Source organism: Gopherus evgoodei, chromosome 1, assembly GCF_007399415.2.
Source record: "Gopherus evgoodei ecotype Sinaloan lineage chromosome 1, rGopEvg1_v1.p, whole genome shotgun sequence".
Classification (NCBI taxonomy): domain Eukaryota; kingdom Metazoa; phylum Chordata; order Testudines; family Testudinidae; genus Gopherus; species Gopherus evgoodei.
This window is the reverse complement of record NC_044322.1, coordinates 270,855,047-270,882,316: the sequence shown is the minus strand read 5'-3', so window position 1 is coordinate 270,882,316 and position 27,270 is coordinate 270,855,047. Positions and strand designations below refer to the sequence as shown.

The window sequence follows — 27,270 nt, the reverse complement described above, 5'->3', positions numbered from 1 at the left end:
ATAGGTCCATCAATGGCTATTAGCCAGGGATGGGCAGGGACGGTGTCCTTAGCTTCTGTTTACTAGAAGCTGGAAATGGATGACAAGGAATGGATCACTTGATGATTACCTGTTCTGTTCATTCCTTCTGGGGCACCTGGCATTGGCCACTGCCAGAAGACAGGATATTGGGCTAGATGGACCTTTGGTCTGACCCAGTATGGCCGTTATGTTCTTAAGAGTTCCCAAATCTGACAAAACTGTCCTGATTCTGCTCTCGTTTGCACTGGTTTGACACCAGTAGAATTCCATTGGGCCAAATCCTCAGCTGGTGTAAATCAGCCTAGCTCAAGGAGTTTAACCCCATTAGCACCAGTGAAATTCCTCCTGCTGTATTGTCAACGCTTGTGATTTTATTGTGATTCTCCAATATTCGGTGTATTTCTTAGAGCTTCAGCTCCTGGAGCCCTGGAACCCACAACAATCTCATTAAAAAAAAAAAAAAAAAAAGTAAAGTTTCTAGCCCTCATGTGTTTTTTTTGTTTGTTTGCTTGTTTGTTTTGGAAGAAACTGGGAAACCAGAACCCTAAAAGCTCAAAACCAGAAGAAATCCTCCCACTCCCAAATTATTTTTAATACTTCATGATTTTCTAGGCCTGACTCATGATTTATATGGCTCCTGGCTGATATTGGTGCAATGGCTGACAGGATCCCATGAGAGGTAAATTATGCAGGGCTTGAAAAATGTACCCAACATCCTCAAGCCCAGTGGTTTTCAACCTTTTTTCGTTTGCCGACCCCTAAAACATTTTCAGTAATGGCATGGAAATCTTAGACATAGTCTGCAAGCTCCCAGGGGTCCACGGACCACAGGTTGAAAACCCCTGACCTGGCCCAAGGACTTAGCCTGCTCCTCAGGCTCAAATGCACTGATTTCCCAAGCCACAGATCCTCCTGTCCAATCTCCTACTGGCCAGGCAACTCCCACTGCCTGGGCCCAAAGAGCCCATTCTCCTGCTGGATGAACTGTATGTCACCAATTAACCCCGCACCCCCCCCCCCCCCACAAATAAATCAATGCTGCGCCCATATGTTAGTGCTGGGACTCCCCAGCCCTCCACTCAGAAAAATCCATTTACACTTGCCTCATGCATAGAGCTCTCTGCTGAGGTGGGGGTGGGTTGCCAAAAATGGAGGAGCGGATTAAGGAGCAAGGCGGCCCCAGCCCGTCTGAATACCTGTGCCTGCCAACTCAGCAGAGGGCCCCTGCTCACACCAGCACACCAAGCAGAAGGCACTATGTGGGTGAGGCACACTTCTGACCTCTGCTGAAGGGGTGCTGGTAGGAATAGGCCCTGTCCCCACACAGAGCCCTCTGCTGGGGTGGTGGACATCTCTAGGGTCTAGGGTTGCCAGGTGTTCGGTTTTCGACTGAAACAACTGGTTGAAAAGGGACCCTGGTGGCTCCAGTCAGCACCGCCGACCAGACCGAGTCATTAAAAGTCCAGTTGGCAGCGCAGCGGGGCTAAGGCAGGCTCCCTGCTTGCCCTGGCTCTGCGCAGCTCCTGGAAGCAGTGACATGTCCCTGCAGCCCCTAGGCGCAGGGGCCAGGGAGGCTTTGTGCGCTAGCCTCTCCCCGAGCACTGGCTCCACAGCTCCCATTGGCTGGAAACCACAGGGGCAGCGCCTGTGAGTGAAGGCAGCGTGCTGGTCGTCCCTGCCCCAGGGGACTGCAGAGACATGCTGGCTGCTTCTGGAGCTGCCTGAGGTATGTGCCACCAGGAACCTGCACCCCAAACTCCTTCCCCAGTCCTGATCCCCCTCCCTGAACCTGCACCCCAAACCTCCTACCACACCTCAACCCCCTGCCCCAGCCCTGAGCCCCATCCCGCACCCACACTCCCTCCTGGAGCCTACACTCCTCACCCCCTTTTGCTCTCTGAACCCCTTGGCTCCAGCCCAGAGCTCCCACCTGTACCTCAAACCTCTCATCCCTGGCCCCACCCTACAGCCCACACCCCCAGCTGGAGCCCTTCTCCCCCTCCCACACCCCAATCCCTTGCCCTGGTCTGGTGAAAGTGAGTGAGGGTAGGGGAGAGTGAATGATGGGGAGAGATGGAGTGAGTGAGAGGTGAGGCTTCAGAGAAGGGGTGGGGCAGCGGCAGGGCCTTGGGGAAGGGGCGGGACAGGAACGGGGCAAGGGTGTTTAGTTTTGTGCAATTAGAAAGTTGACAACCCTTCCAGAGCTCCCTGCTCTAGAGAGTGGCACCCCCATCAGGCCACCCTATGGCAAACAGTACCAGCGTCGCATTCTCTCTCTCCTCCCATCAGTGGAAGCACTGGAGTGATCTTGTAGGAAGCCATTCTGCTTCATTTACATTTGGAAGGTTTCCTTTAGGGCTAGATGTTTTTAAAATAAAAACATAGGTACTACAGCAGTGGATGGGACACAGCCAAGAAAGATACCTGCTTGTCCTAGATGAGCAGATTTTTCAAGCCCTATAATTATAGAGTGACAGGGCGATAGGCTTATGCACGGAACTGAAGAGGGTTATTCAGAGCCTTTCATCTATAAGACACCAGTTAAACTCTGGCTCTAGGTCTGCGAGAAAAGTGAGCCTTTGGCTTTTAGGTTAGTCTAGCCCCAGGTCAGTAGGACCTACAGTTAGGGAGGAACTTCCCCTGCAGGTAGGGCAAACTACATAATAATGCAGTACTAGGTATTCTTGTGCTTCCACAGAGACATCTCCTCCTGATCAGTGTATCAAAGGCAGAATACTGGATTAGAAGATGGACTCTTGGCGTAATTCTTATGTTCCTATCCAGCTGCTGTTGGTTGGTCTGTGTGATGCTTGTTAGGAATTTCATTCCAGTTCCTGTTGGGTAAATACTCCTATCACAGCTGGCCTGCCTGGTGGTAGGCTCAGTAAACAGATGAAGGTTTGAATAGCTCATGGAATCTAGCTGACCTTTCTGGATAGGTCAGAAATTAAAGTGTATTTTGCTCCCTAAAATTGCATACTTGAATTTCCTCTCCAGCTCTCTTATGTCTGCAAGTCTCAGCCAATGTACTCCAATTTTGACGTGTAACACACACTGCTATTCCAGTTCTGAGACCCCCCCATAGCTCTGCCAGGGCACACAGCCACTGTCAGCAGCTTTGGCAGCCCAATCTTAACCTGCAGTACCCTCTTCTCTTCCAGTCCTGACATTTCCTGCAAGACAATTTTTCCTGCTCATCTTTGCATTTTGTTGGGACCCTGGAGCTGAGAACTGTCAAACTCATTTCCTGAAACATCCCTAAAGGAGGCAAATTGAGAGGTAGGGATGTGCCAGTCTGAAAGCCCCTCCCCTGAATCAACTGCATCCTCACATACCAGGGATTCCTCTGACTGGGAGTGGAGAAGCCTCTTTGCTCTTGGCAGGGCCGCCCAGAGGATTCAGGGGGCCTGGGGTCTTTGGTGGTGGTGGGGCTCCCGCGTCTTGGTAATTCTGCAGGGGGGGGTGTCCTTCCACTCCGAGACCTGCCGCCAAAGTGCCCTGAAGACCCACAGCGGGGGCCCCCTGCCTCTGAATTACCGCTGAAGACCCAGCACTTCGGCAGCAGGTCCCGCTTTGGCAATAATTCAGCGGCGGTGGAGGGGATCCTTCCGCCCCAGGGCAGAAGGACCCGCCGCCGCCGAAGAAGCTCTGGGGGCCTGGGCCCCGCGAGAGTTTTCCATGGCCTCCGGAGCAAGTGAAGGATCCCGCTCCAGGGCCCCTGAAAAACTCTTGTGGGGGCCCCTTTGGGGCCTGGGGCAAATTGCCCCACTTGCCCCCCCCCTTTGGGCGGCCCTGGCTCTTGGTGGGCTGAGACCAAAAATGTCTATGTTCTTTTCCTTTCCCTTTCCTCAGATCAGCATTGAAGTGTGAGATAAGTCTCAGAATTGCAGCTAAGGCACAGGTCATCAGGTGAGGAAGACATTTCTCCCCACTCTCCCCATTCACACTGTGCATGGTGGAAATTTGAATGGGAAATACATAATTTACTAGGGACAGAGCTCAGGTTCCTGCACAGAACCCCAGCTGCTTCTCACAAAGCAATGATCAGTTACCAGGGGCACTGGAACACAGAGACTCCTCTCCCCTAACAATTTCCGGGAAAAGAATGAACTTGATCCAGTAGGACTGGCAATGGCACCCAGCAAACAAGAACACAGCTGGTTAAACCAGGTAGAAAGGTTAGATTTGTTCTGCAAGGTAGGTGGGGAGAGAGGTCTGAGTAACTACTTGAGACATCACAGCAGCATCTCTCAGCCCATCCTCCCATCCCCAGCAGCAGAACCAGAGGTTTAGTTTGTTTTAAGAGGGGGGCCTCACAGATGTTTCCATGCCTGGGGTCCCAGAAATAAGCCTGTACTTACAGCCATCCTCCTGCACAGTAACTAGCAGCTGGGAGTGTGGTGCACCTGCAACATCCCCAATCGCTTGCTACACTGTACTATGCCCTGGGAAATATCAAATGATCAGTTATTTATGCCATCCTGGAATCACATCCTGGATCACAAAAAAGAAAAATGCACAAAGTTTATGGGCTGGCAATTCACCAGATTCTGCTCTGGAGGTCACTGGGAGGAGGAGGAAGAGCATGCAGGCAGGTGTATGATACCCCTCATTTTGGCACCAACAGCCCAGGTACACATCCACTCACCCACATACCCACCTACTCGTCCCCCAGACACTTAAAACAGCAGCTCACAAACTGGAAACAAGTTCAGAGGCGTCACCCAGAGTGTATTCCATGGGGCACAGAAATCCAATTCAGTATTTTCTTCCTCCTCCTGGGCAGGCTAAATGTTGAGTCCATTCCAAGTGGACACAATTCTAGAACAGGTTCTTCTCATCTCAGGCTCTGCACCCAGAGTCCATTCAGGTGACAAAGAGAGAATAATGGCATTTGCACAAAAAAGGTCTAAAAGAACTTTCAAACCCTGAATAAATTGTGCCTCAGAAAAACACCTTTTTAAGTAGGCAGGGAATATAAAAGGGATCTCTTCAGCAACTGAAAGCAAACCATCACTAGGGTGGACAACTACAGTTTGACAGGCCATGGCAGCACTACACACTATTTTAGGACAGGAAGTGAAGAATACACTATCAAGTTGACATTGCAGGGGAAAAAATGTAAGGAAACTGAATGTAATTGTCCCAGAGCGAATTTATTCAGAACACTATATTCAACACTCTTGCTCTTATGGAAAATGCCATGATATCTTTAATGACTGTGTGTGGCTAGGACCCTAGCAAGGATATTCTGGTGGGATCATAGTACAAGGCTGCAGGTAGATTCTGATCAGGTTCCCCTTCATTCAGGGACTGAATTCAAAGTCCATCCATGACTCTCCTGGCTGGTGACAATCAACAAAGAGCAACTGTTTTCCACTGCTAATGGATACTATCAAAGCCTCCTTCAAGACAACAAAGCTCCTCCCTGCAACTTTTACACCTCTGACCTCCAAGTGTCACTGACTCACTACCAACATGACAGACCTCTGGAGCAGGCAGTGCAGCATCCAACTATCTGATTTTCCCTAGGTACAATGAACACCATCACCAGGATGTCACAATAAATCAGCACCAGGATGAAAAGCAACAGTCTTACATTGATCATAGGCAAGCCTGAGGTGATGTTGTCAGAAAGGGGAGAAACTCTTAAAAAATGCTGTCCTCCCCTTCTGCATTCTGTTTGTCAAACTAGTGAGAGCGTGGGGTTCTGTTCATCACCAAGCCTACTTCCCCCTCCTGTGGGTGGAGTTTCCTATCTTACTAGGAAACTCCACCCCTCCCTACTGGACAAGGATCTGACAACAGCACGTGTGTTGGTCTCCTCCAGACTAGATTACTGTGTCTTGCTGTACATAGGGACCAAGACGATGGAGTCCCTGCATTGCATCCTTGTGCACAATGTGTCTGCCCACCTTCCTCAATGAGATGGGCTTCTATGAGCACATCACCTCTGTATTCCAGCCCTTCCATTGTCTCCCAGTTGGTTTCTATTGTCTTTTTAAAAAAGTCTTGGTCATGATCTTCGAAGTCATGAATGGGTCAGGAGTCAGCTATTTTAGCAACCATCCTCCCCATCCAGGATCCAGAAAGATAACTGTATTATTCTGGGACAATGCAGCTCACAACATCCAGTACAAAACACATAAGAACTGGAGATAAAGCAGTCTTGGTAGAACTGGAGGTTGACGGGCTGTGGAATGATCTTCTAGAGGTCATCAGTCTAACCCAAAGTGTGACCAACTTCAGGGCTCATTACAAGTCCCTTCTCTTTGATAACACATTTCTACTATAACTAGGTTAAAATTAATAGTGATATTAGTGTTATATAATTATCCAAGCAGATCATCTTTTAAACCAGGGGCTGCAGAAGAGCACAAAACTCAATACAGATCCATTAGGGACCTAGCTATGCAGATTTAATTTACCTGGGAAGCAATTAGACACAACAGTGATACATTGATGGGTGCTATGGAAAACCTTAAAATGGATTTTTAAGCCCTGCTGGAATCAAAGTAAGGTTCTTTTCTTTATTTGTCACGTACTAAGATAAGGAAAGGGCCCCTTTTGTGTTTCAATGTAGCACAATGCCAGTTGGCCATAACTATTTCTGACAAAAGTGCATGCATCTGATGAAGTGGGTATTCACCCATGAAAGCTCATGCTCCAAAACGTCTGTTAGTCTATAAGGTGCCACAGGATTCTTTGCTGCTTTTACAGATCCAGACTAACATGGCTACCCCTCTGATACTTAACTATTTCTCAGTTTTCATGCTCCCTTACTGCCAATATGAGACCTTCCCAATCTCTCAGACAAATCCCCCATCCACAGTTGCTTTCCCCTTACAAACAGGGGAAGTGTGGATTAGACACTTGGGTCTTAATTAACAGAGAGAAACATATAAGACATAGGTGTAAGCAGATTCCCTGTGCTCCTGTATAACTCCTCACCTCTCCCCAAACAAACCTCAGTTTCCTTGCTTGGTTCTCTCTGATCATCCAAGGGCACGAAGCCAGTATTCTAATTCCATCATCCCACCTTCTACCTCTCCCTCTACCAACACCTGAAGTCCTGGAAAAAGAGTCTGAATGACCACCTGGAATGGGCTCCCTCAACCCAAGTCACTGTCTGCTCATGACATCCAGTTCCCATGTGGATGGTTATTATGCCAAAGAAGACAACGACATCACATGGGGAAAAAGCAAAGACACCCGGCCCTGGTTTCCAATGAAAAATTATTATTATAGTTACTTATTATGTGTCTTCCACAGTGGTTAAAGTAGAACAACAAAAGGAGAAGCATGCCACTTTGTTTTTATGTTGGGACAAGTGCTGGTAGCATGTAGGGAAGTACCACTGTATCCTAATGGGTGATGAGACAAGACACAGAAAATAATGGGGACAACTGAATAAAGGTAGCTGGAAGGAGTCCACAGCTCCAAATGGGCCCCAAGGCAGCCGAAAGTGTGTGTGTGCGTGCATGCAGATGTGCTGAATAGGGAAACAACTGATGTGCTCCTAACCACCCTTGAGGGAATTGTGTGGGAATGGGCAGGCCCATTTTGTTTCCCCTGGATTCTGGCTAGGGAAGGGAGGCGGCAGCATCTCCTTTTCTCCCCTCCAGGGGAGGGAGGGCTGAAGGTGGCAGACTTTCCCTCCCCATCACCCCATCTGCAGGGAACAAGGAAACAGCAACGAGAAGGATCATTCTGTGGAGGAGTGAAGCAGATTGGTCACTCCCATCTTGGATGACTCCCCTCCCATTGTGTGCTGGTGCTGCTCCACCTGCTGGTGGGAGGGCTCAGAGTTCCAGGCCATAAACCCAGCTGCTCTCACTGCAGATTCTTTCACTTGATGAGTTCTCATTTCCAAGGGTGCTAAAACAATTGTATAGTGGGGGTGCTGAGAGCCACTGAACTAAACTGCAGCCCTCTATATGATGGAAACCACTTCAAGCCAGGGACTGTGGCAGCACCCCTAGTTCCAGCCCCTACGCTCATTTCCCCAGCCAGTGAAGAGACAGGAGGAGGGGGAACTCACTGACTTCCCAGGACCTGTCCCTCTGCTTTTAGCAAAGAAAGGGGAGCAGCACTTCTACACACTCCCCCTGACTTTAACACCTGGTATTCTGGGACTATACATGGTGTGCTAGGCAGTGTTCAAACACACCTCTCGGAAGACCTTACAGTCTGACATGGCAAGCCACACACAAAGGGTGCAGGAGCAGGGCAAAATATACAGGGAGATGAGATAACTCGTGTCTTTAAAACAAAGACAATGTGTTCAGAAATGGCTGCTGATTTGGGGTGCTTCTGTTTTGGGATGTCCAACTTGAGATACTGTGACGGTATCAAGAATGCCATTCCCCTGGGGTCAGAGAACTGCAGCTGACTGATTAGCCACACCCACTGCACCTGAGGGAGAGATGGAACTTAATTAGCTGACCCTTTCCTCCAGAGACCTGAGGCACCAGAAGCCATGCTCATGGATGATCAGGACTAGAGCTACGGCAGAGAAAGATTGCTCCAGAAATCAAACAGGCAGGAGGGAGACGGTGTGAAGTCCTTGATTGTTGAGGCTCTGAGGAAAGAGCCAGGAAATTTTGGTTACTGATGTGAGGGATAGACTTGGGGAAGGGACTACTTGGTTTGCACAGACTGAAAGAAGAGCCTGCAAGATTTTGATTTTCTTATTTAGAAGGCTTACAATAAAACAACTAACCCTGCTAGAAACCACTTCACTGTCTTCCATGAGAAAGCTCAGACAGAACTAACCCAAGGGGTCAGCTGACTCAGCAAGAGAAAAACATGGGTTTTGACAGTTCCCAATTCTTTTACAGCTACCTAGGACCTGATTTTCAGAGGTGTTGAGCACCCACAACTCCAGTTGAGGTCCATGTGAGCTACAGGTGCTCTGAAAAATCAGCCTGAGGGATCACAAGTTGGATACCCGCTAACTGAGGTACTCAAAATCAAGGGCCATTTTTGAAGACTGTGGGCTAAATAAAGATCACCAATTCTCAAATGACTCTGACGTTAGCTAGCTCACTTCCTGTGGGCATCCTGGAGGAACTGGGTCTCAAGCTGGGATATGGAAGAGAAAAGGGCAGTGGCTTTACAGAGCAGTGGATGGCATTCCAGGCAGAAAGTGATGCATGGAAGAAGGTAAAACATTGATTCTGAGAGAATCAAGTCAAGAATGGTATAGCAGGCAGAGAAAAGGGGTTGTTGGATGACTCAGTAAGAAACAAGAACAGCTCTGTCATAAAGACTCTTAGTGCCGCAGAGTGTCCGAAAGGTACTGGTAATAATTTGGATCTACTGTAAATCTCCGGTACTTCTGGCGGCCTAGATGGATGGCTATTTGGAAGTATTCATCCTGTAAGAGTCGAGAGCCACAAACCAGTCCTGAGCCTGAAGCAATGGAATAATGGAGGCAAGAGTTACTGCCTCAAAACTACTCTATGTATTTGTTCAGTCTCCTCTGGTCTAGGATAGACTCATAGACTCATAGGTCAGAAGGGACCAATATGATCATCTAGTCTGACCTCCTGCACAAGGCAGGCCACAGAACCCTACCCATCCACTTTTATAACAACCCCTAATCCAGGACTGAGTTATTGAAATCCTCAAAATTGGTTTGAAGACCTCAAGCTGCAGAGAATCCACCAGCAGCGACCCATGCCCCACGCTGCAGGGGAAGGCGAAAAACCTCCAGGGCCCCTGCCAATCCGCCCTGGAGGAAAATTCCTTCCTGACCCCAAATATGGCGATCAGCTAAACCCTGAGCATGTGGGCAAGACCCACCAGCCAGCACCCAAGAAGGAATTCTCTGCAGTAACTCAGTTCCCATCCCATCCAACATCTCCCCACAGACCATTGAGCAGACTTATCTGGTGATAATCCAAGATCAATTGCCCAAATTAAACTATCCTATCATAACATCCCCTCCATATACTTATCAAGCTTAGTCTTAAAGCCAGATAAGTCTTTTGCCCCCACTACTTCCCTCGGAAGGCTGTTCCAGAACTTCACTCCCCTAATGGTTAGAAACCTTCATCTAATTTCAAGTCTAAACTTCCTAATATCCAGTTTGTACCCATTCGTCCTCGTGCCTACATTAGTACTAAACTTAAATAATTCCTCTCCCTCCCTAACATTAACCCCCCTGATATATTTATATGGAGCAAGCATATCCCCCTGCAGCCTTCTTTTGGCCAGGCTAATCAAGCCAAGCTCTTTGAGTCTCCTTTCATAAGGCAGGTTTTCCATTCCTCGGATCATCCTAGTAGCCCGTCTCTGGACCTGTTCCAGTTTGAATTCATCCTTCTTGAACATGGGACACCAGAACTGCACACAATATTCCAGATGGGGTCTCACCAGCACCTTATATAACGGTACTAACACCTCCTTATCCTTGCTGGAAATACCTCGCCTGATGCATCCTAAAATCGCATTTGCTTTTTTAACAGCCATATCACATTGGCGGCTCATAGTCATTCTGCTATCAACCAATACCCCAAGGTCCTTCTCCTCCTCTGTCGCTTCCAACTGATGCGTCCCCAACGTATATCTAAAATTCTTATTATTAATCCCTAAGTGCATGACCTTGCACTTTTCACTATTGTATTTCATCCTATTACTATTACTCCAGTTTACAAGGTGGTCCAGATCTTCCTGAATAGTATCCCTGTCCTTCTCCGTGTTAGCAATACCCCCTAGCTTTGTGTCATCCGCAAACTTTATTAGCACATTCCCGCTCTTTGTGCCAAGGTCAGTAATAAAAAGGTTAAATAAGATCGGTCCCAAAACCGATCCTTGAGGGACTCCACTAGTAACCTCCTTCCAGCCTGACAGTTCACCCTTCAATACGACCCACTGGAGTCTCCCCTTTAACCAGTTCCTTATCCACCTTACAACTTTCATATTCATCCCCATCTTTTCCATTTTAACTAACAGTTCCCCATGTGGAACCGTGTCAAACGCCTTACTGAAATCGAGGTAAATTAGATCTACCGCATTTCCTTTATCTAAGTAATCCGTCACCTTCTCAAAGAAGGAGATCAGATTGGTTTGGCACGATCTACCTTTAGTAAATCCATGTTGCAATTTGTCCCAATTACCATTGACCTCTATGTCCTTAACTACTTTCTCCCTTAAAATTTTTTCCAAGACCTTACATACTACAGACGTCAAGCTAACAGGCCTATAATTACCCGGATCACTTTTATTCCCTTTCTTAAAAATAGGAACTACGTTAACAATTCTCCAGTCGTACGGCACAACCCCCGAGTTTATCGAATGCTTAAAAATTCTCACTAACGGGCTCGCAATTTCACGCGCCAGTTCCTTTAATATCCTCGGATGGAGATTGTCCGGGCCCTCCGATTTTGTCCCATTAAGCTGTTCAAGTTTGGCTTCTACCTCAGTTGTGGTAATATCCACCTCCATATCCACATTCCCGTTTATCATCCCTCCATAGGATAAAGGCCCCATGTCTCCTTTAGGATAAGGACATATCAGGAGCAGAAACCTCTTTCTTTGTTCTCCTGAGGAACCTCTTCCATAGCTCCTCCATGGAGCAACAAGGTCATTTTGTTTTATGATGGCTCTTGTGAGAACAATCCTTGAAGAGGGACAGGGAAGTGGGGAGGGGAGGGGGTAAGGAAAGGAATTGGATAGCGTAACCATGGGTGGTGATGTCTTATGTTCCCAGCATACACACAGAGAAGTTAGATAAAAACATAAGTACTGTTGCTGGAAGGTTGTAGTGTAACACTACTTTATTACAACTTCCATTCTATGCATCCAGTGAAGTGGGCTGTAGCCCACGAAAGCTTATGCTCAAATAAATTTGTTAGTCTCTAAGATGCCACAAGTACTCCTGTTCTTTTTGCAGATACAGACTAACACAGCTGCTACTCTGAAACCTGTCACTACTTTATTACTTAGAATTCAGAATAACAACACACAAGAACCCTAAAACTAGAGAAACACAAGGCAGGATGCTCCCTAAAGCAGAGAGGCACAACTCACCCCACCTCACTCTTGACTGACTCTCTGCAGACCCACTCCAATTGCACGTTTCCCTGTAAAGCCCCATAGCCTGCGAGCAGGACCAGGAAAATCTTTTAAAGTGACAACTTGTAATTTTTACACAGTTTTCAATATGCCAGCGTCTGGCACCCATTTGTCAATGTAATTGCTGACCATGCCCAGTGGAAGGGGCAAGGTGATTCCCAAAGGTAAGCCATGAGATGGTTTTAGCATGACTCTCAACACCCCCATTAAATCTCCTGCCTCTGAGAGGAAGCCGGGGTGGGACAGAGGAGGAGGAGTGTGACATGTACCTCCTGGTATAACAAGGCTAGTTTCTGGATGGCTAGTCCAGTTGGCAACTGTGGGAATAAGATAGCTGTCTTTTGTCTTTGCAGGGACTAGTACCAGACGTGCTTGTGGTACAGCACCAGAGTGCAGATCCTTAGAGAGCCCAGCATTGCCCTTGAATACTGGAGGGAACAGAATGCCTTGTCCATTCAGTTGCTGAAGAGCTCCATGTCCTCAAAGGGTAGGTCCTCTATTGTTGCCTGTACTTCTGATTACAGGCATCTGTGATTTTAATAGGAGGACCGGTGCATTGTGACTGCCATAGTCATGGATCGAGCAGTGATATCAGACTTTTCTATTGCTACTTGTAGCCCTGTTTTCACTTTCATCTGCGCCCTCCCTCCCTGTTTGATCCCATGTCTTAGGTCCTCTCTCCAGTCCTGGAGGAACCTTATAGGAAGGGGTCACCCTCTCCCACATCAAAAAACTGTGTTCCTCAAACAGGTCCTACTTCTATGGTGCAGAATTGGAGGGAGGCTGGTGAGTAAGACTTTGGGCCAAAAAGGTCCAATGTTTTGGGATTATCATTTTTTGGAGTCCCCTTAGTAGCCCTGGTCTTTTCCTGGGCTGCAGATACCACAAGTGACAGCAGTGTCAGGTGCACATAAAAAAATTAGAAGCCCTTGGGAGGACTCGATAGCACTGTTCTACTCACTTTGAAGCAGTCAGGAACGAGGCTGGGGTGTGCCATGCTCCAAGAGGCCTCATTGATCAGTAGGGCAATTCTTGTTAGCACTGAGGATGTTGAGTTGCTTGTGCATATTTTTCTTGGCTCACTGCTGTCTCGCTGTGCAAGGTTTCAGCTATTCTTGAAAGCAGGTCTTGGAAGGCTCTGAAGTTATCGATGGCCAGTGTTGGGGCCAAGACAATGGCCTCATCCAGAGAGGAGAAGAAGCCTGTAGGTGGGGAGGGAAATTTCTGGAGTCGCCTCCACTCCCTCACAAGGGGGGGTCATCTGATTCTGGTGTGGGGGGATACTAGCCATTGATGCCAATGGTAATATAAACCTCCCTCCTTTCCCTGGCACCTCCAATGGGGCTCCACTCTGAGATCTGTAGGAAGGTGAGCTCAGTAGGTCCAGTAAGTCCACAATGGTAAATTATACAGGTATTGGCTAGACTGTGGTTGGCCCATCCACTGACAGTCACACATAGGGCCCAGTACAGGGCACCTCCAGACCTCTCCTTACATACCACTCTGGTCTAACAGAGAGGGTTTCCTGCTTGCAGTTGGGAAGAATGACTGGCTTAGAGATGGTGAGGAGAAGTTCATCTCCAGGAACAGGGGTACCAAAAGTTGTGGGTTTGGTGCTGATTCTGCCAGTGCTGATGTTGGTTCTGGTGCCAACAGGAGGGGTGAAAACAGCTCCTCAAAGTTGTATCTTGGTATGAGGGAGGGGTTAATGGTTGGCACTGGTACCAGGGCTGGTCTTAGTATAAACATTGGTGCTGGCCCTGTGGTCTCCCAAGCCTTTTTCACAGCCAGTGCTTTGCTCCTGTCCATTGCCTATGAGGATTTGGAGGACTTGCCTTTGGAGAATTGCTTCAGGTTCTCCTTGTGGGGTACGGACACTGCACACTCTGAACCGTGTTCATGCACGGGGGGGTCTGTCGCTCAGTGCTTGAAGAGGATAGTGCATGTTCCAAGTCTCCTTGCTCCAGAGTCAGGCCAATGCACTCAGCACAGAGGCTGTCGGTACCAATAATACCAGGGTGATCGCCACCCAGGATCCTGGCACCAGTACCAGCAGTCTTGCCACCCTTTTAGATTTCTTCCTCCCACTGGAACTATAGGCATGGTGGCCATTTACTGGGGAACATGCTGTAAATAGCCTCCTTGACTTCAGTTTGGAGGATGTCTTTTCTGGTATCAGACACAATCTTCATGGATTATTCTGAGATGTCATTTGAGCCACATCTCTCCCAGTTTTGGGGTGTGAGATGAGAAGGAGCAGCAGACAGAGCAATTATTGGGGTTACATCCTTCTACGAGGCAGAACAGACATCTGCCATGCCCATCAATTCCAGGCATAAGACTGTCACATGATGGACCATTTAAACCTTGTGGGTTTAGAGTCCGCCATGCCAGTGACTGGTATGAAGTGCCCTGACCTGCTGCAGAGGGTGGGTGGGGCAGACATACAGGCGGTGGGGGGAGAAGGAAGCTCCTCTGCATCTGCCTTTTTTTTTTTTTAAGTGGACCCTCCAAGGAAAAGTAGTGAATAACTTAATAATGAGAAATTGATGAGCGATTTCTTAGGAAAAAGGTTAAGTTTGAAGCTCAAGTAACAATAGCGGGTTGGACAGTCCAGGTTGCATCTCATTGCCATGGGCACTTAGAGGTAATTGAGGGAGGGCTGCAGCTACTATGACCTTTAGGCCCTCACATGGGAGCAAGAGTAGGCATAGGGCTCCCAATGGACACTGCCATTCAAAACGACTCCGCTCTCATGCGCAGGAGGCACAGTATGGAATCCATACTGACACATATTTGAAGAGGCAGCTCAGATACCAGGGTGATGGGCATAGAATGGAAACCTAGATAGAGAGAAGCAGGATTGTCTCCAGCTGCCATGGTTTTTCGGAGGAGCTGTCAGTTGCTTTTTTCATCTATGAGATAAAATATCTCTAAGGAGGGAGATAATAAAACCTCCAAGACAATTCAAATACATATATACATACCTATATACAATCAAGAGAGGCCAGGAAATAAAAAGGAATACTGGTGGGATTAGAGCAGCCAAGGAAAGGAGAGGCTGGGCCTCCATCCCCAGCCCCTGTCCATCACTGCCCCACTTGAGACTTGGCAGCATGCTCACTTTCCCACAGTAGCCAATCTATTACTGCTTGGAATAAATTTCCCAGCTGCCTCCTCCTCCTTTCTCTCTCTCTCTCTTTCAGTCCTCAGGGGTCCTGTTTGGCAGCCTACAGATCCCCCTCCTCTGCTGTGAATGTCCAGAAATCAGCCAATCTGATGCAAAAAGCATTACCCCCCTATTCACGGGAAAGAGAGAAACCTGACTCCATGCTGAGACATTTCCTTAGGGTTCTGTCAGTCTCTCTCTCAAACCCCCTCTGTCCCTCTCTCTTTCTTTTTTCAGAAGCTACCTCCAGCACAGAGAGTGCTATTCCTTCCAGAAAGAGTTGTGTGTGTTCATGGGAATTTTACTTGGACCAAGAACAGGCCTTATTTATTTTTCCTTTCTTCCTTTGTTTTCTATTTCCCCTTTCAGGGTTTAAGCAAGACCCTGACAATGTAATCCCAGCCTCACTATTATGTAATTTCACTTATTTATTACTTTTGGAAAGAAATACAGTAGGAAGAGCTCCTCGTATCTTATCTTGAAATGTCCCAGGCTGGCACTAGAATAACAAATGAAGGCTAGGTCAGAGTGTCATGGGCTCTGCAGATCTAGTCTAGCTCTGGTTTGCAGGCATTTCTTATTGACAAGGCCCCTGCTTACCAAACCTTTGGGTTGCAGTGCCACACCCCTAGAAATAAGGTCCATATTGAGCAGATCTCCTGTAGCTGATCCACACTGGTGATAGGCATATGATATCCTGAAAAGGGGCAGTTTTCCAGTATAAAAAACAAACCTAATCCACTTAACTCAGAAGCATATTTTGAGGAGTGCCCCATAAGCACTCCTCCAAATAAGCAGGATCCTGTTTTTTAGTTAGTGAAACCCACTCATCGCTACCAAGTTGACTGGTCCCAAAATCCAGACTGGAGAGGAATTAGTGCAATTGGTGTTACAATGTCATGCTCCTTTTCTCCTAAAAGGAAACTCACACGTCACTAGCACCAGTGCTCCTGGAGAGGTGAGGGACATCCTGCTAAACTCTAAGTCTGCTGTGCCAATGCAGGGTGAGAGACCAGCTTGAGGCCCCAGGAATATGCAACCGGAGTAAAGCTGCCCCTTTGCCCCACCCAAAAGCACTTTCAGGGGAATTGGGAGCTTTAGAAACCATCTCTTCCTGAGCCAAGCATCAAAAGCCAGCTCAGTCTCCATACAGGGCTGGGCTTCATTTCTCTTTTCCCTAAGCCTTGCTTCGGAAAACCCCTTGCTCCCCAACGGATTTGTATCATGGACTTTCCCTGCATGGGATGAAACTCATTCTAGTCCATAATTCTGAATTTCTATACTGAGTCCTGGACCAGCGTGAAGAGGAAGGAAAAAGAGAGGCACTGCCAGACCAAAGGACCAGCGAGAGTTTGTGTGATCTCTCACAAATCACCAAAGCTACAAACTAACCCAACGCAGCTGAAAAACATAGAGGCCAGCTTTCATCCTCAGTACTACATGTGTAGCTAGCCCTGATGCACTGGAGCTATCGGACCTTTACAATTCTATATTTCTGATGACCGGCTTGGTTCCTCCTTCTCCCCCCCCCCCCCCCCGTCAGCTTTTAAATGCTACAAACAAGTTCATCTCTAACTCCAGCCATTTGTGAGATCTCAGCTACCGAAGACCTGGCAGAAATGAAGTGGAGGAAGAAGAAAACCAAACCCAGGAGGGTAATGAAGTGTGTGTGCGCATGCAAGTTTGTACGACTGCTGAATAACAACTGCTTGACATCTTTGGAAATTGAAGTGCCCTCTCGGTAGAGCACAGACAGTGCAATCTGCATTCACATTGTCTAGCTCAGGGGCAGGCAAACTTTTTGGCCTGAGGGCCGCATCAGGTTTTGGGAATTGTATGGAGGGCCTGTTAGGAGAGGACGGCGTGGCCCAGCCCTCACCTCCTATCCACCCCCACTCCTTCTGGCCCCCTGACGGCCCCCCTGAACTCCTGGCCCATCCAAACCCCCCTCTTCCCCAATGGCACCCCCAGGACCCCTGCCCCATCCAACCACCCCTTCTCCCTGTCCCGACTGCCCCCGCCACCGCATCCAACCCCTCCTATCATTCCTGACTACCCCCATTCAACCCATTTCCCACCCTCTGACCACCTCGCCCCCTATCCACAGCCCCACCCCCTGACCACCACCTGAACTCCCCTGCCCTCTAGCCAACCCCCTACCTGCCCCCTTACCATGCTGCTTGGTGCACCGGTGGCTGACGGTGCTACAGCCGCGCCACCTGGCTGGAGCCAACCACGCATCACACAGCACAGAGCACCAGGTCAGGCCGGTCTCTGCAGCTGTGCTGCTCCAGGAGCTTGCTGCCCGGCCACGCAGAGCATTACACCATCGGCCCAGTGAGCTGAGGCTGCAGGGGAGGGGGAACAGTGGGGGAGAGGCCAGGGTCTAGCCTCCCAGGCCAGGAGCCCAGGGGCCAGGCAGGAGGGTCCTGTGGGCTGGATGTGGCCCACGGGCCATAGCTTGCCCACCTCTGGCCTAGCTAGTGTGCCTTGTCCTATACTGGGGTGGCCACCTGCAGGGGTAAGAAGATAATTCTGCTGCCATGGCCCATGAAGGGGTCCCCCGCCAACTAGCTGTAATGGTGATATTCTGGGAACACGACTGATCTGTCCCCAAGTCATTTCATACTGACCACTGAGCAACCCTGAACTTTCAGACGCTACCTGTGTGGTTTGCTGTGTTGGTCCCAGAATATTAGAGACACAAAGTGAGTGAGGTCCAGTAAAAGATATTATGTGTCACCAACTTAGATTCTATGAGAGAGAGAGAGCGACATGAATCTAAAGTCTGCTGTATCATGAAGGTAAACTGCTTAGGGAGCTTGTGGAACCTCCATCATTGTCTAACTTGCTCTTAAAAATCTTCAAACACCTGTCAGCGATGGTCTAGATAATACTTAGTCCTGCCACGAGTGCAGGGGACTGGACTAGAAGATCTCTCAAGGTCCCTTCCAGTCCTACGATTCTATGAACTGCCAAGGCAGGAAACACTCTGGTGGGCCAACAACTGCTTTCAGGATGGTGAACTTATTCATACCCAGGCCTTGGACTAGCAATCAGAATTTTTAAGATGGCCACTCTTGCTTCCCCCCACAACTGGATCCCAAATCTGGCCTAGGGCAACCTCCCTCTGCTAGGGGTAAGAAGGAATTTAATCTCTCTATATCCTATCCCAAGCTTCATCCTGCTCTTCTATTACATACACACAGCTCCAACAATGGGGCCTCCGACCCCATCCCTTGTCCCCAGAATGCTTTGCAGCACAGCATGCCTGGGCTGGGACAGGAGTCCTGGATGTGCTCTGCTGGAGAGTTCTTTCAATGTTTTTGCTGTTGCTGTGACAGATAGGAATACATGCACAGTCAGAGAAAAAAGCCACGTGCTTCCTCATCATTGAGCGATAATTTCCTGTGCTGGATGGAAGCTACATCCAGCACTTACAGGAAACTAGAAGACTGTTCCACAGCACAACTGCCCTACAAATTATTCAGAAGGCTGTTAAATTATGCAAAAGCAATCCCATCATTCCCCAGACCACGCTGAATGCAGGTGCGGTCACTCATAGCTCCAGAAACTGCTATTAGACAAGGATTAAAGACCACACTTCTGCGTATGGATAGTATGTAGCTCAGCATGCACAGGCAAATCTGCAGTCATGCATGCAGCAAATAGCAGGAGGATGGCAGAGGTGGCAAACTTCTCTCCATCCCCAAAATGCTCAGAGAATCTCAATATTAACACCTGGGGTTTAGGGAGCAGATAGTGTCTCCTTGGAGGAAGGTGTGATGGCATCTCTTTTCCTTATCTGCAAACCTGCACTAAGGAGTAGGAGTAGTTAGCAGGAGGTCCCAGTTTGTTTGGCCCTGGCGCAGGGAGGAGGCAATTGGAACATGAAGGGATCAGCTGGGCATATTCACACTGGAGGCAATGGAGTAGGGACCCAGAAAGAGCAGCATGCAGAGAGGGAGAGAATGGGGAGGACTGTCTGAAGGCAGGAGGTGTGTCTTCTACCCCCCTCCCGCAGCAAACCCCCACCTTGCAGAAATGCATACATCCTGGGGAAATAGTCTCTCAAGCAATAGGGTCATTAAATAACCAAGCATGATCCATAATGTTCCCTTTAAGGCACACAGGTCTCAAGGCTTATCCTAAAAGGGAAGAATTAGATGCCTGACACCCTCAATGTTTTCATTCTTTCCCACTGTGAGCTCCGTGAGAGCAGGATCTGGGTCTCCTCTTACTCTATGCAGCACCAAGCATGCTGTCATTACCACAAATGCTATGCTCAGCCTCCCTCCAAAGAACTGCCCTTCCTGGAACCCAAACTCCCAGAGGATCCATGATTTCTCCACCCCAAAATACTCACTACTTCCTCTCACCTGCTGCCCAGCTGGATGCCTCACTGTTGGTGGTGGTGGGAGAGAAACAAAAAGCACTGCCCTAACCCTCTCTTCTGCCTCTGAACTATGCAGCATACCTTTGGCTCCTCTCTCAAAGGGACCAGCATCCAAAGGAGGGTCTCCTTTTCATTCTTCTCTCTCAGGCCTGCTGTCTCTCGTTTGCAGCTCAATTCCAATATCTTTAATGCCACAACAAGATATCAGAATGTGGCTGGAGTCAGCACAACAAGTGTCTGTGCATAGATCACAGGTTTCACAGAAGCAAGAGGGTTTCTGAAGCATGTCTTATTTGCATTTTTGCTCTGTGCATTTCAAGTTTTCTTGCTGAGGTTTACAAAACTGGCATTATGAAAAGAAAAAGTTTAATTAAAGTTACACCGCAGCCCCAAATACATTCAGGGTTCTGATTCCAACCCCTCTAGTCCTGGCCTAGCCTGTAGGGATTTGCATACTTAGAAAAAATAGCACTGATGAGGAAGCTAATACGGGTGAACAAATCTGGTGACAGGTGAGGGCAGGCCGTGGGGAGGGGTGGTGTATGGAATCTTGATCTGGCAAAACAGTTCAGAATCAACACAGCAGCAAATATCCTGCAAATATCCTCTGGGCCACTGATGAAGCCATTCATGAGGAAGCAGTCAGGATCAGCGAGTTTTATTCCTCACTCTGCTACCAACACTACATGTGAGAGACTTTAGGAAAGTCACTAACTCTTTGTGCCTCAGTTTCCTCTGTTGTACAATAGGGATAACAAGACTGTCTCACAGGACTTATTTACCTTAATTAATTAGAGGCAGGTGAGTATCTTAGTTATTGAGGCTAAATTAGTTAATGCATGTACAGCCTTTTGAGTTCATGAGGTGAAACTTGCCACGGAAGTGCAAAGTATTGTGATGATTCTTACAAAGGACACCTGGGTGCTTCCCCAATCACCTTTCCCTCCTGAACAGTCACCCCTCCCCACCTCCAACCAAAGCTAGTATGACAAGCGCTGTCCTTCCAGGCTAGGGGTGGGGGCTGCTGTAGAAAGTAGTAAGGTGCTCAGATACCACAGTGATGGGTATCACAGAAGATCCTAGACAGACAGATACAGCGTGGGGTACCCCTTAGTCCAGAGCCAGCCAAGAAAGAAAGCAACTAGTTAATTGGGCTCCCCATACTGCTGATCACAGAAGGTGAGTGTCTTTATGTGCAGAGTTAACTCCCTCAACAGAAAGTCCTGCATCAGTGGCTGATCCCACCCTGGGGTGGGGTGGCTGTTTAGTGCATTACCCAGATAAACCAAATCCCTCTCCACCTTCAGGTAAACTGATTCTCCTCATGCTGATTTCCTCTGCCTACCCAAGGCTATATACTTCAGTGGGGAGACATCAAAGGAAAAGCCAGGACTAGAGTGCTGTGCCTCCTCCTGCGGGGGTACTCAGTTGGGCAAGTGTCTGGGAAAATTTATCCCCTTTGCTTCAGGGTGGTAGGGGTGGGGGTTTCAGCCAAAGAGGCACCTGTTGCTCTCAGGAAAGGCTTGTGGGAAACAAAGGGTTAGCATTGCAAAGTGGTATCAGGGAGTCTGATTAAATCTGTGGAGTAAAGGTCTGGCTTCCTGAAAGCTGTGGCCAGAGTCCAATGGGCGGAGGGGTGTGTGTGTGCGTGTCAGAATCCAGTTCTATTTTCTCAAGAGTGTATCACTAAACCACAATTCAAACACAGACCCATCTCCTTCTGCCACAGGGAGGAGGCCCATCACAGCTCTGTTGACCACTGCTCTTCTGGTCGTGGGCCTCTACACACTCTGCCAGTGCACCACAATCCTGGCCTGCAGCACCTCCTCCTACAGGCACTCTCATGCCGCTGTCAATGCACCACAACCCTAACCTGGAATGCTGCCCATGAGTCCAGTGTAATCCCTCCAGGCCATTCTGTCAGGGTTCCTCAGCACTGCCTGCTGGTCCCATCTGTGGGGGACTCCTTCCCCATCCCACACTGAATAGTTCTGTCAGTGCCACCAGCCTCCAAAGTGAATGCTGGATGGAAAACATTTATCACACACCTGCATAGCTAGCTGCATTGCATACACCCCCTCCCCCATATTCCCTGACTTCAGATTAACTCTCTCATTGCTAAATGCACCCTGCTGAGCCCCCAGCCAGAGACTGTACCCTGTCAGCAGGATGAATAGCGCCAGGGATGAGCTGAGGAGCTCGCCTATCCCCCACCTATATGCAGTGACCTCAGGAAGCTTGAAATGTAGACAGGCCCTTTGAGGCACCTGGACTAAGTCAGAGAAATTACCCATGTTCCTGGGCCAGTTGGTAATTCACTATCTTCCCCTCCCCTTCCTGCCCTGGAGTTAATGTCAGTTGTACCAGTCTTCTTCAGCACTACCTCCTCCTCCTCCTCCTCCTCCAGCCACATCACTTTCTCATTGGGTCACTCATTCCAACAAAGTACAAAGGGCTCATTTCAGAGCAAATAACTCCATCTCCAATCTAACCAGCCTTGGTGAATGCTGGCATGAGCTCCCTTGCCCTGCCCACCACCACCACACTCCCCTTCTCCTTCCCTCCCTCTGCTCTGATGGAGGAGAGAAGACAGACATCATTTGAGGAGGGGAGGAAGGAAGGTGCATTTATCTTAAAAGCTGCTATTCTCAGAAGAGCAAGAAATCCAGGCACAGAGTGCGGAGAAGGCAGCCTACCCCAATGCAGAGTTTATTGCCTGGCTAACAAATTAATGCAGGAGTGGGGGAGAGAGAAAGAGAGGGTTGCACGTACCAGTGTGTGCTTCACACACTGCCTATGCAAAACTACACTTTTATACACAATTGTGAACACATGCTGTATGCTCGGTCACACGGAGACACCACGTGGGTTGCAAACTTAAACCATACATACAAATGCATACCCTGAACATGAAAACACACAGTAACTGCATGCATTATTGGACACTCCCAGTCTTTGCCCAGACATACCTGCCCCAGGCACACAATACACACCCAGACATGCACAAAGGCCCAATGCATGCACCCACTACACAAACAGGCACAAGTGCTCACAAAGACACAATACCACACACGCACAATGAACACAAACCTCACATATACACTGTCCGCACAAGTGACCAGTCCAGTCACACTCACCCATGCACACCTGGCTAGTGATAGATATCCACTGACTCTGCAGCCACAGGGAAGATTCAGTTCCACAGGGATCTTCAGCAGAACTGCCACAAAGTTGGTGTAGTTTTCACAGTCCTGTGCAGGGCACAAAGGCCTCTATTTCAAAACTCCTGGCAGACCCCGAATGACTGTGGGCCTGCCCTGAACACACACACACCCTGCTCTCCAGTTTAGACCAATTCTTCTTGACTGCATTGCTCAGGAAGTCACTTCATACAGCACAGGGAACTACTACTTCTTCCAACCTTACTGACATTTGCTGCAAGGAAGAGGCCGTGGCTCAGCTTTGAAACTGCAGTCAAAATGGCTCAATGTGCTCAGGACACCAGACTTGGGCAGGCTTCAAGAGCATCATGGACCAAAGGCACTCTGTGTCTCCAGACACACCAGAGGCATCAGCTAGGTCACCACATTAGGAGCTGGCCTTCAGGCATTTGCCTGCCCCCACGCCCTGCCCCAGGTCAGGATCTCTCACCTCTATCGGTGATGGGCATTCTGTCTCCCGCAGGGTCTCTTGTACATCCAAAGGATTAACACCCAGCTATGCAGGTACAGCAGAGCATCCTTGTAGGAGGGAATCTCACACCTGCAGCTGATTTCCTGTCACTACAGCAAAACCATCTCAGGGTGGAGAGGCAGGACCAAAGATTGGAGCAGGAACTTTGTGATGCCCAGCCGTTAGACTCAAGGTTTCATTCCCTGTCTGCTGTTTATAAGGACAGAGATTACTTCAGTGCCTAAAAGGATGTTTTGTAAGGATGTAAAGGAGGGGAAAATCAGGGGATCCCCAGAAACAGACCCAGAGGACTGCTTTTGTCCAATTCTGGTTTAAAAACCTGTCCCCACACTCACAATTTTCTGTTTCAGGAGTGGGGAGTCCGGAGGTGTGCTCTTGAGTGAGGTTTCCATTGGCTTGAGCTCCCCTCACAGGATGTGGGTCTCAGCTGTCTTGAGCTCTGATTCTGGGTCCTAGGTTGCCTTGAGCTCTGCTCTTAGAAGCTGGTAGTGACTCAGGCTCCATCCACAGGGAATTACAAGTGATTTTTTCTTGGGGGATGGGAGAGGTGTTCAGAGTTGAACTGGTGTTTTGAGGGAGGGACCCAGATAACACGAACTCTTGGGGGGAGATGCAGGGGGAGAGTGGAAGTTCCAGCTAAGGTGACTTCAGCTCCATTCCTGAGGATGGGGGTTTGTGATGACTCAAGCTCTGCAGTCCAGGATGGAAGTCTGTGGTGACTGGACATCTGCTCACAGGACTGGGCGGTTCCTGGTGATTCAAGCGGTGCTCCTAGCAGCAGTAGTGGTGGGCGTTTGGGGTGATCTGAATTCACGCTCTGGTGGTGGAGTTTGCTGGTGACCGGAGCACCATTCTCTGAAGGGGAGTCTCAGTGACCAAAGCTTTGCCCTTTTTGGGGTAAGTTTTCCTAACGACCCAAGCTCCACTCCCAAGGGTGAGATCCTGGTAACCTGAATTCTGCTCTGGTAGATGTTGAAGGACTTTCTGGTGACTCAAGTTCTGCTCTCGAGCATTGTCACCAGAAACCCCTTGATAAATACACAGGCTGACAGAGCTCAGTACTGTCTCCATCCCTCCTGCTTTGCCTCTCTTTCTGTCTCTTTCTCATCTCTGTGAGCTGTCTCAGCAGGTCTGCAGCTGCAGCACACACTCTGTCCCCCATCACCTTTGTCAAGCTTGTGTGGAGAAACTGATCTCGCGATGGCAAAATTGCATGCACATACACTGCTTTAGAACAAATACAGAGATATTTATAGCTAACAAATCCCCAGGCATTACCAGCAGCCCTATAGAATTGGGGAGGGACTCAGAGCCCACATCCCTTTGTGCTCAGCTCTTGATGGGGGATTATATCAATCTGACATGGGTACTGAGGGGAGATGTTTGATTATCTATTTTTTATATTCCTTCCCATCCCTCCCGCATATACTCCTTTTCCTCCCTATAGCATGCTGCAGGGCTGACACACATGCACAGTCAGTACCCTCCTGGCACAGAGAGCACGGGCAGCAGATGGGCCTCCTGCTGCAGTGCCTGAGCTGCAGGCTCCCCTCCTCACTTGGTGTGGCTGTGTTTTGTGGGGGTGGCAAAGAGATAGCTAAGGGAGTTGTGACATATTCTTCTGTCTCCCCAGCACTGACACTTTGTCGTGTGGGATGCTGGGCTTAGTGGGTGTTTGAAGGGGAAGCATCTCTCTTGCTGGCAGCCTATATAAGACATTATCACTGTACATTTTTGCAGACACAGGTTGCTTTGCTTTTATGGATGCTGGGGGGGGGGGGCGGGAGCTGCAATTTCCTCCTTCCCCTTGCAGAAGCTACAGCTGTTCTTGGGGTAGGGGCTGTAGGACACACACATAAAGGGAAAGAAAATGAAAGACTAAAAGCGGAGCAAGAGGGATTGTAAAGCCCTCACCTCCACCCCGGGATAGGTAGTGAGGAAGGAGCAGGGATGCTGGAACTAGGAGCTGGCCCAGTTTGGCAGAGACTAGGCCAGTTGTAACCTCCCAGCCCCCATGTGAACAAACAACTTCCCAGCCCCTTTCCCCCTGCTCTAAATTGTTCATTTTTCAAGATCAGCCCTTAAAACTTTCCCCCCAACTCCTACCAACACATACACACAAAGAGGGGAACGGGGATGGGAATGGGCAGATTGGGGGCAGGTGCGGGGGGCAGAGGGGATGCAGGAGAGGGAGAAGGTGATAGGGGAAGGGTGAGAGGAAAGGGAGCAGGGAAGAGGGTACAGGAGGGAAGAGATGACAGAAGGGGAACGGGGGGGAGGTGGGATGGGGAAAGAGAGGGATGTAGGAGAAGGTGATAGGGCAGACGAGGAGAGGGAAAGAGGGAGGACGGATGCTGGGGGAAGAAGAGAGGAGAGGGCAGCTAGGAGGGGGGAGGATGGTGGGCATAGGAAGGAGAGGCGGTGGGATGCAGTGGGAGGCCGGGGGAGGTTAGGCGTGTTTTGGAGGGGAGTCGGGGGGGCGTCTCTCACTCACCCATCGCCCCCCTTTGCTGGCTCTCAGCAGCAGCGGCGGCGGCTCTTCTGCTTCCTGGGCCCCCGGCGGGGAGATGCTGGGATCCTCGGCAGCCTCTCGCCCCATCCCTGGTTCCGGCAGCCGCCCCCAGGCATGGCTCAGCCCCGGCTTCCCTCCCTCGCTGCTCCGATCGCGGCGCCCCTGCAACCCGCCACCCCCAGCGGCAGCCGCAGCCGCTTCCCTACGCAGGGGGCAGCCCAGGAAGAGCAGCAGGACGCGCAGGGGGGGTGTGCGCGCTGGTTGGGGCGGGGTGAAGCTGAGCGGGGATGAGAGAGCAGAGGGAGCCAGCAGCGGCCAGCCAAGAAAATAAAATGAATAATAATAACACCCCCCCCCCCGCCCCTGAATCAATCCTGCGGCCAAAGGGAGGGACCCGGACCCGAGCCCTAGCGCGCCGCAGAGATCAGCTTAGGGAGAGCGTCTCTCCTTCCCTCTGCTGGCAACATTTGGCAGGTCTGTGCGGTCTGCAGCAAGTCATTCAAAGCCGTGTGTGTCCCCATCAGCTCAGCACCCTGCCCACAGGGCTCCCGCTCCCCAAATCTAGCACCAAAACCATCATCCAACCCGCCTCCCCACTCCTCTTCAAAGAGAAGCCCCCCACCCCCAAAGGGTGTGAAGACCAGATCGTGATGCTGGAATGAAGTCACCCAGGCACGATCATCACCAGCACACGCAGCCCTTGAGCTGGAGGGAGCTGGGGGGAGGGGCTGGAGATTAAAACTACAGGTAGTGGCCCCTCATTGTGTGGGTAGTTTGAACATAGCCCACCCCCAGCAATGGGAGAGAGCTTTGCGCTGTCTCTGCGCCCTTCTCCCTCTGCAATGGACGCGAATACAAAGGAATGCCTTGTGTTTGGAACTGAAGGGTGGGGGGAGAGGGGAAAGAGGAGGGAGGGGTGGAAGGAGGAGACTGATGGGTGGGCTTTGGGGAGTGCCTTAAATGAGCAGCCATTAGTACAAGCCGAAAGAATACACCAAGCACAACCTGCAAGAAAAGGGATTGGGGCGATGGTGGCAACAGCTGTCTCAGGGCACCTGCCTGCACCTGGAATATACTATAGGGAACCATCTGGTACTGACGGGGCGAGGAAGGAGTATGTAATGACCTAGTAGGGCTTCAGCATCTCTAAATGCAGGCAAATGCATTACTTGTTTTGCAGTAGGACCTACAAGGCCCAGGCAGGAATCAGGGTTGCACAGTGCTGGACATTATGCATATAAACAATGAAAAGAGATTCCTGTCCCCCAAAGAGTTGCTGACCTAAATAGAATTCATGAAACAGATTATGCCAATAATTTTCCATGCAGTATAATAAAACTCTCTGTTTTTAAGGCATCCTCCTTTCATAGGCCCATAATGAATTAGGTTTCTCCCCAG

General features: G+C 49.5%; 1 protein-coding gene across 4 annotated transcripts in view; it reads right to left on the bottom strand.

Annotated features, from left to right (window-relative positions):
• MGAT3 (mannosyl (beta-1,4-)-glycoprotein beta-1,4-N-acetylglucosaminyltransferase) overlaps positions 1-26,501 on the bottom strand; it is a 34,378-nt gene extending 7,877 nt beyond the window's left edge. Inside the window, exons 1-2 of one of the 4 annotated variants that reach the window (XM_030546607.1) lie at positions 25,855-26,501; positions 22,815-24,587 (exon numbers count right to left, since the gene is read on the bottom strand). Coding sequence is in view for 1 of the 4 variants with exons in the window: in XM_030546598.1 (XP_030402458.1) it covers positions 13,064-13,116 (53 nt within the window). In the remaining 3 variants the exon portion in view is untranslated. Of the gene's footprint in view, positions 1-13,063; positions 13,305-22,814; positions 24,588-25,854 lie in introns of all 4 variants that reach the window. The other 3 variants (XM_030546625.1, XM_030546598.1, XM_030546617.1) reach the window with 3 other exon arrangements.
• Between the last annotated feature and the right edge of the window lie 769 nt (positions 26,502-27,270).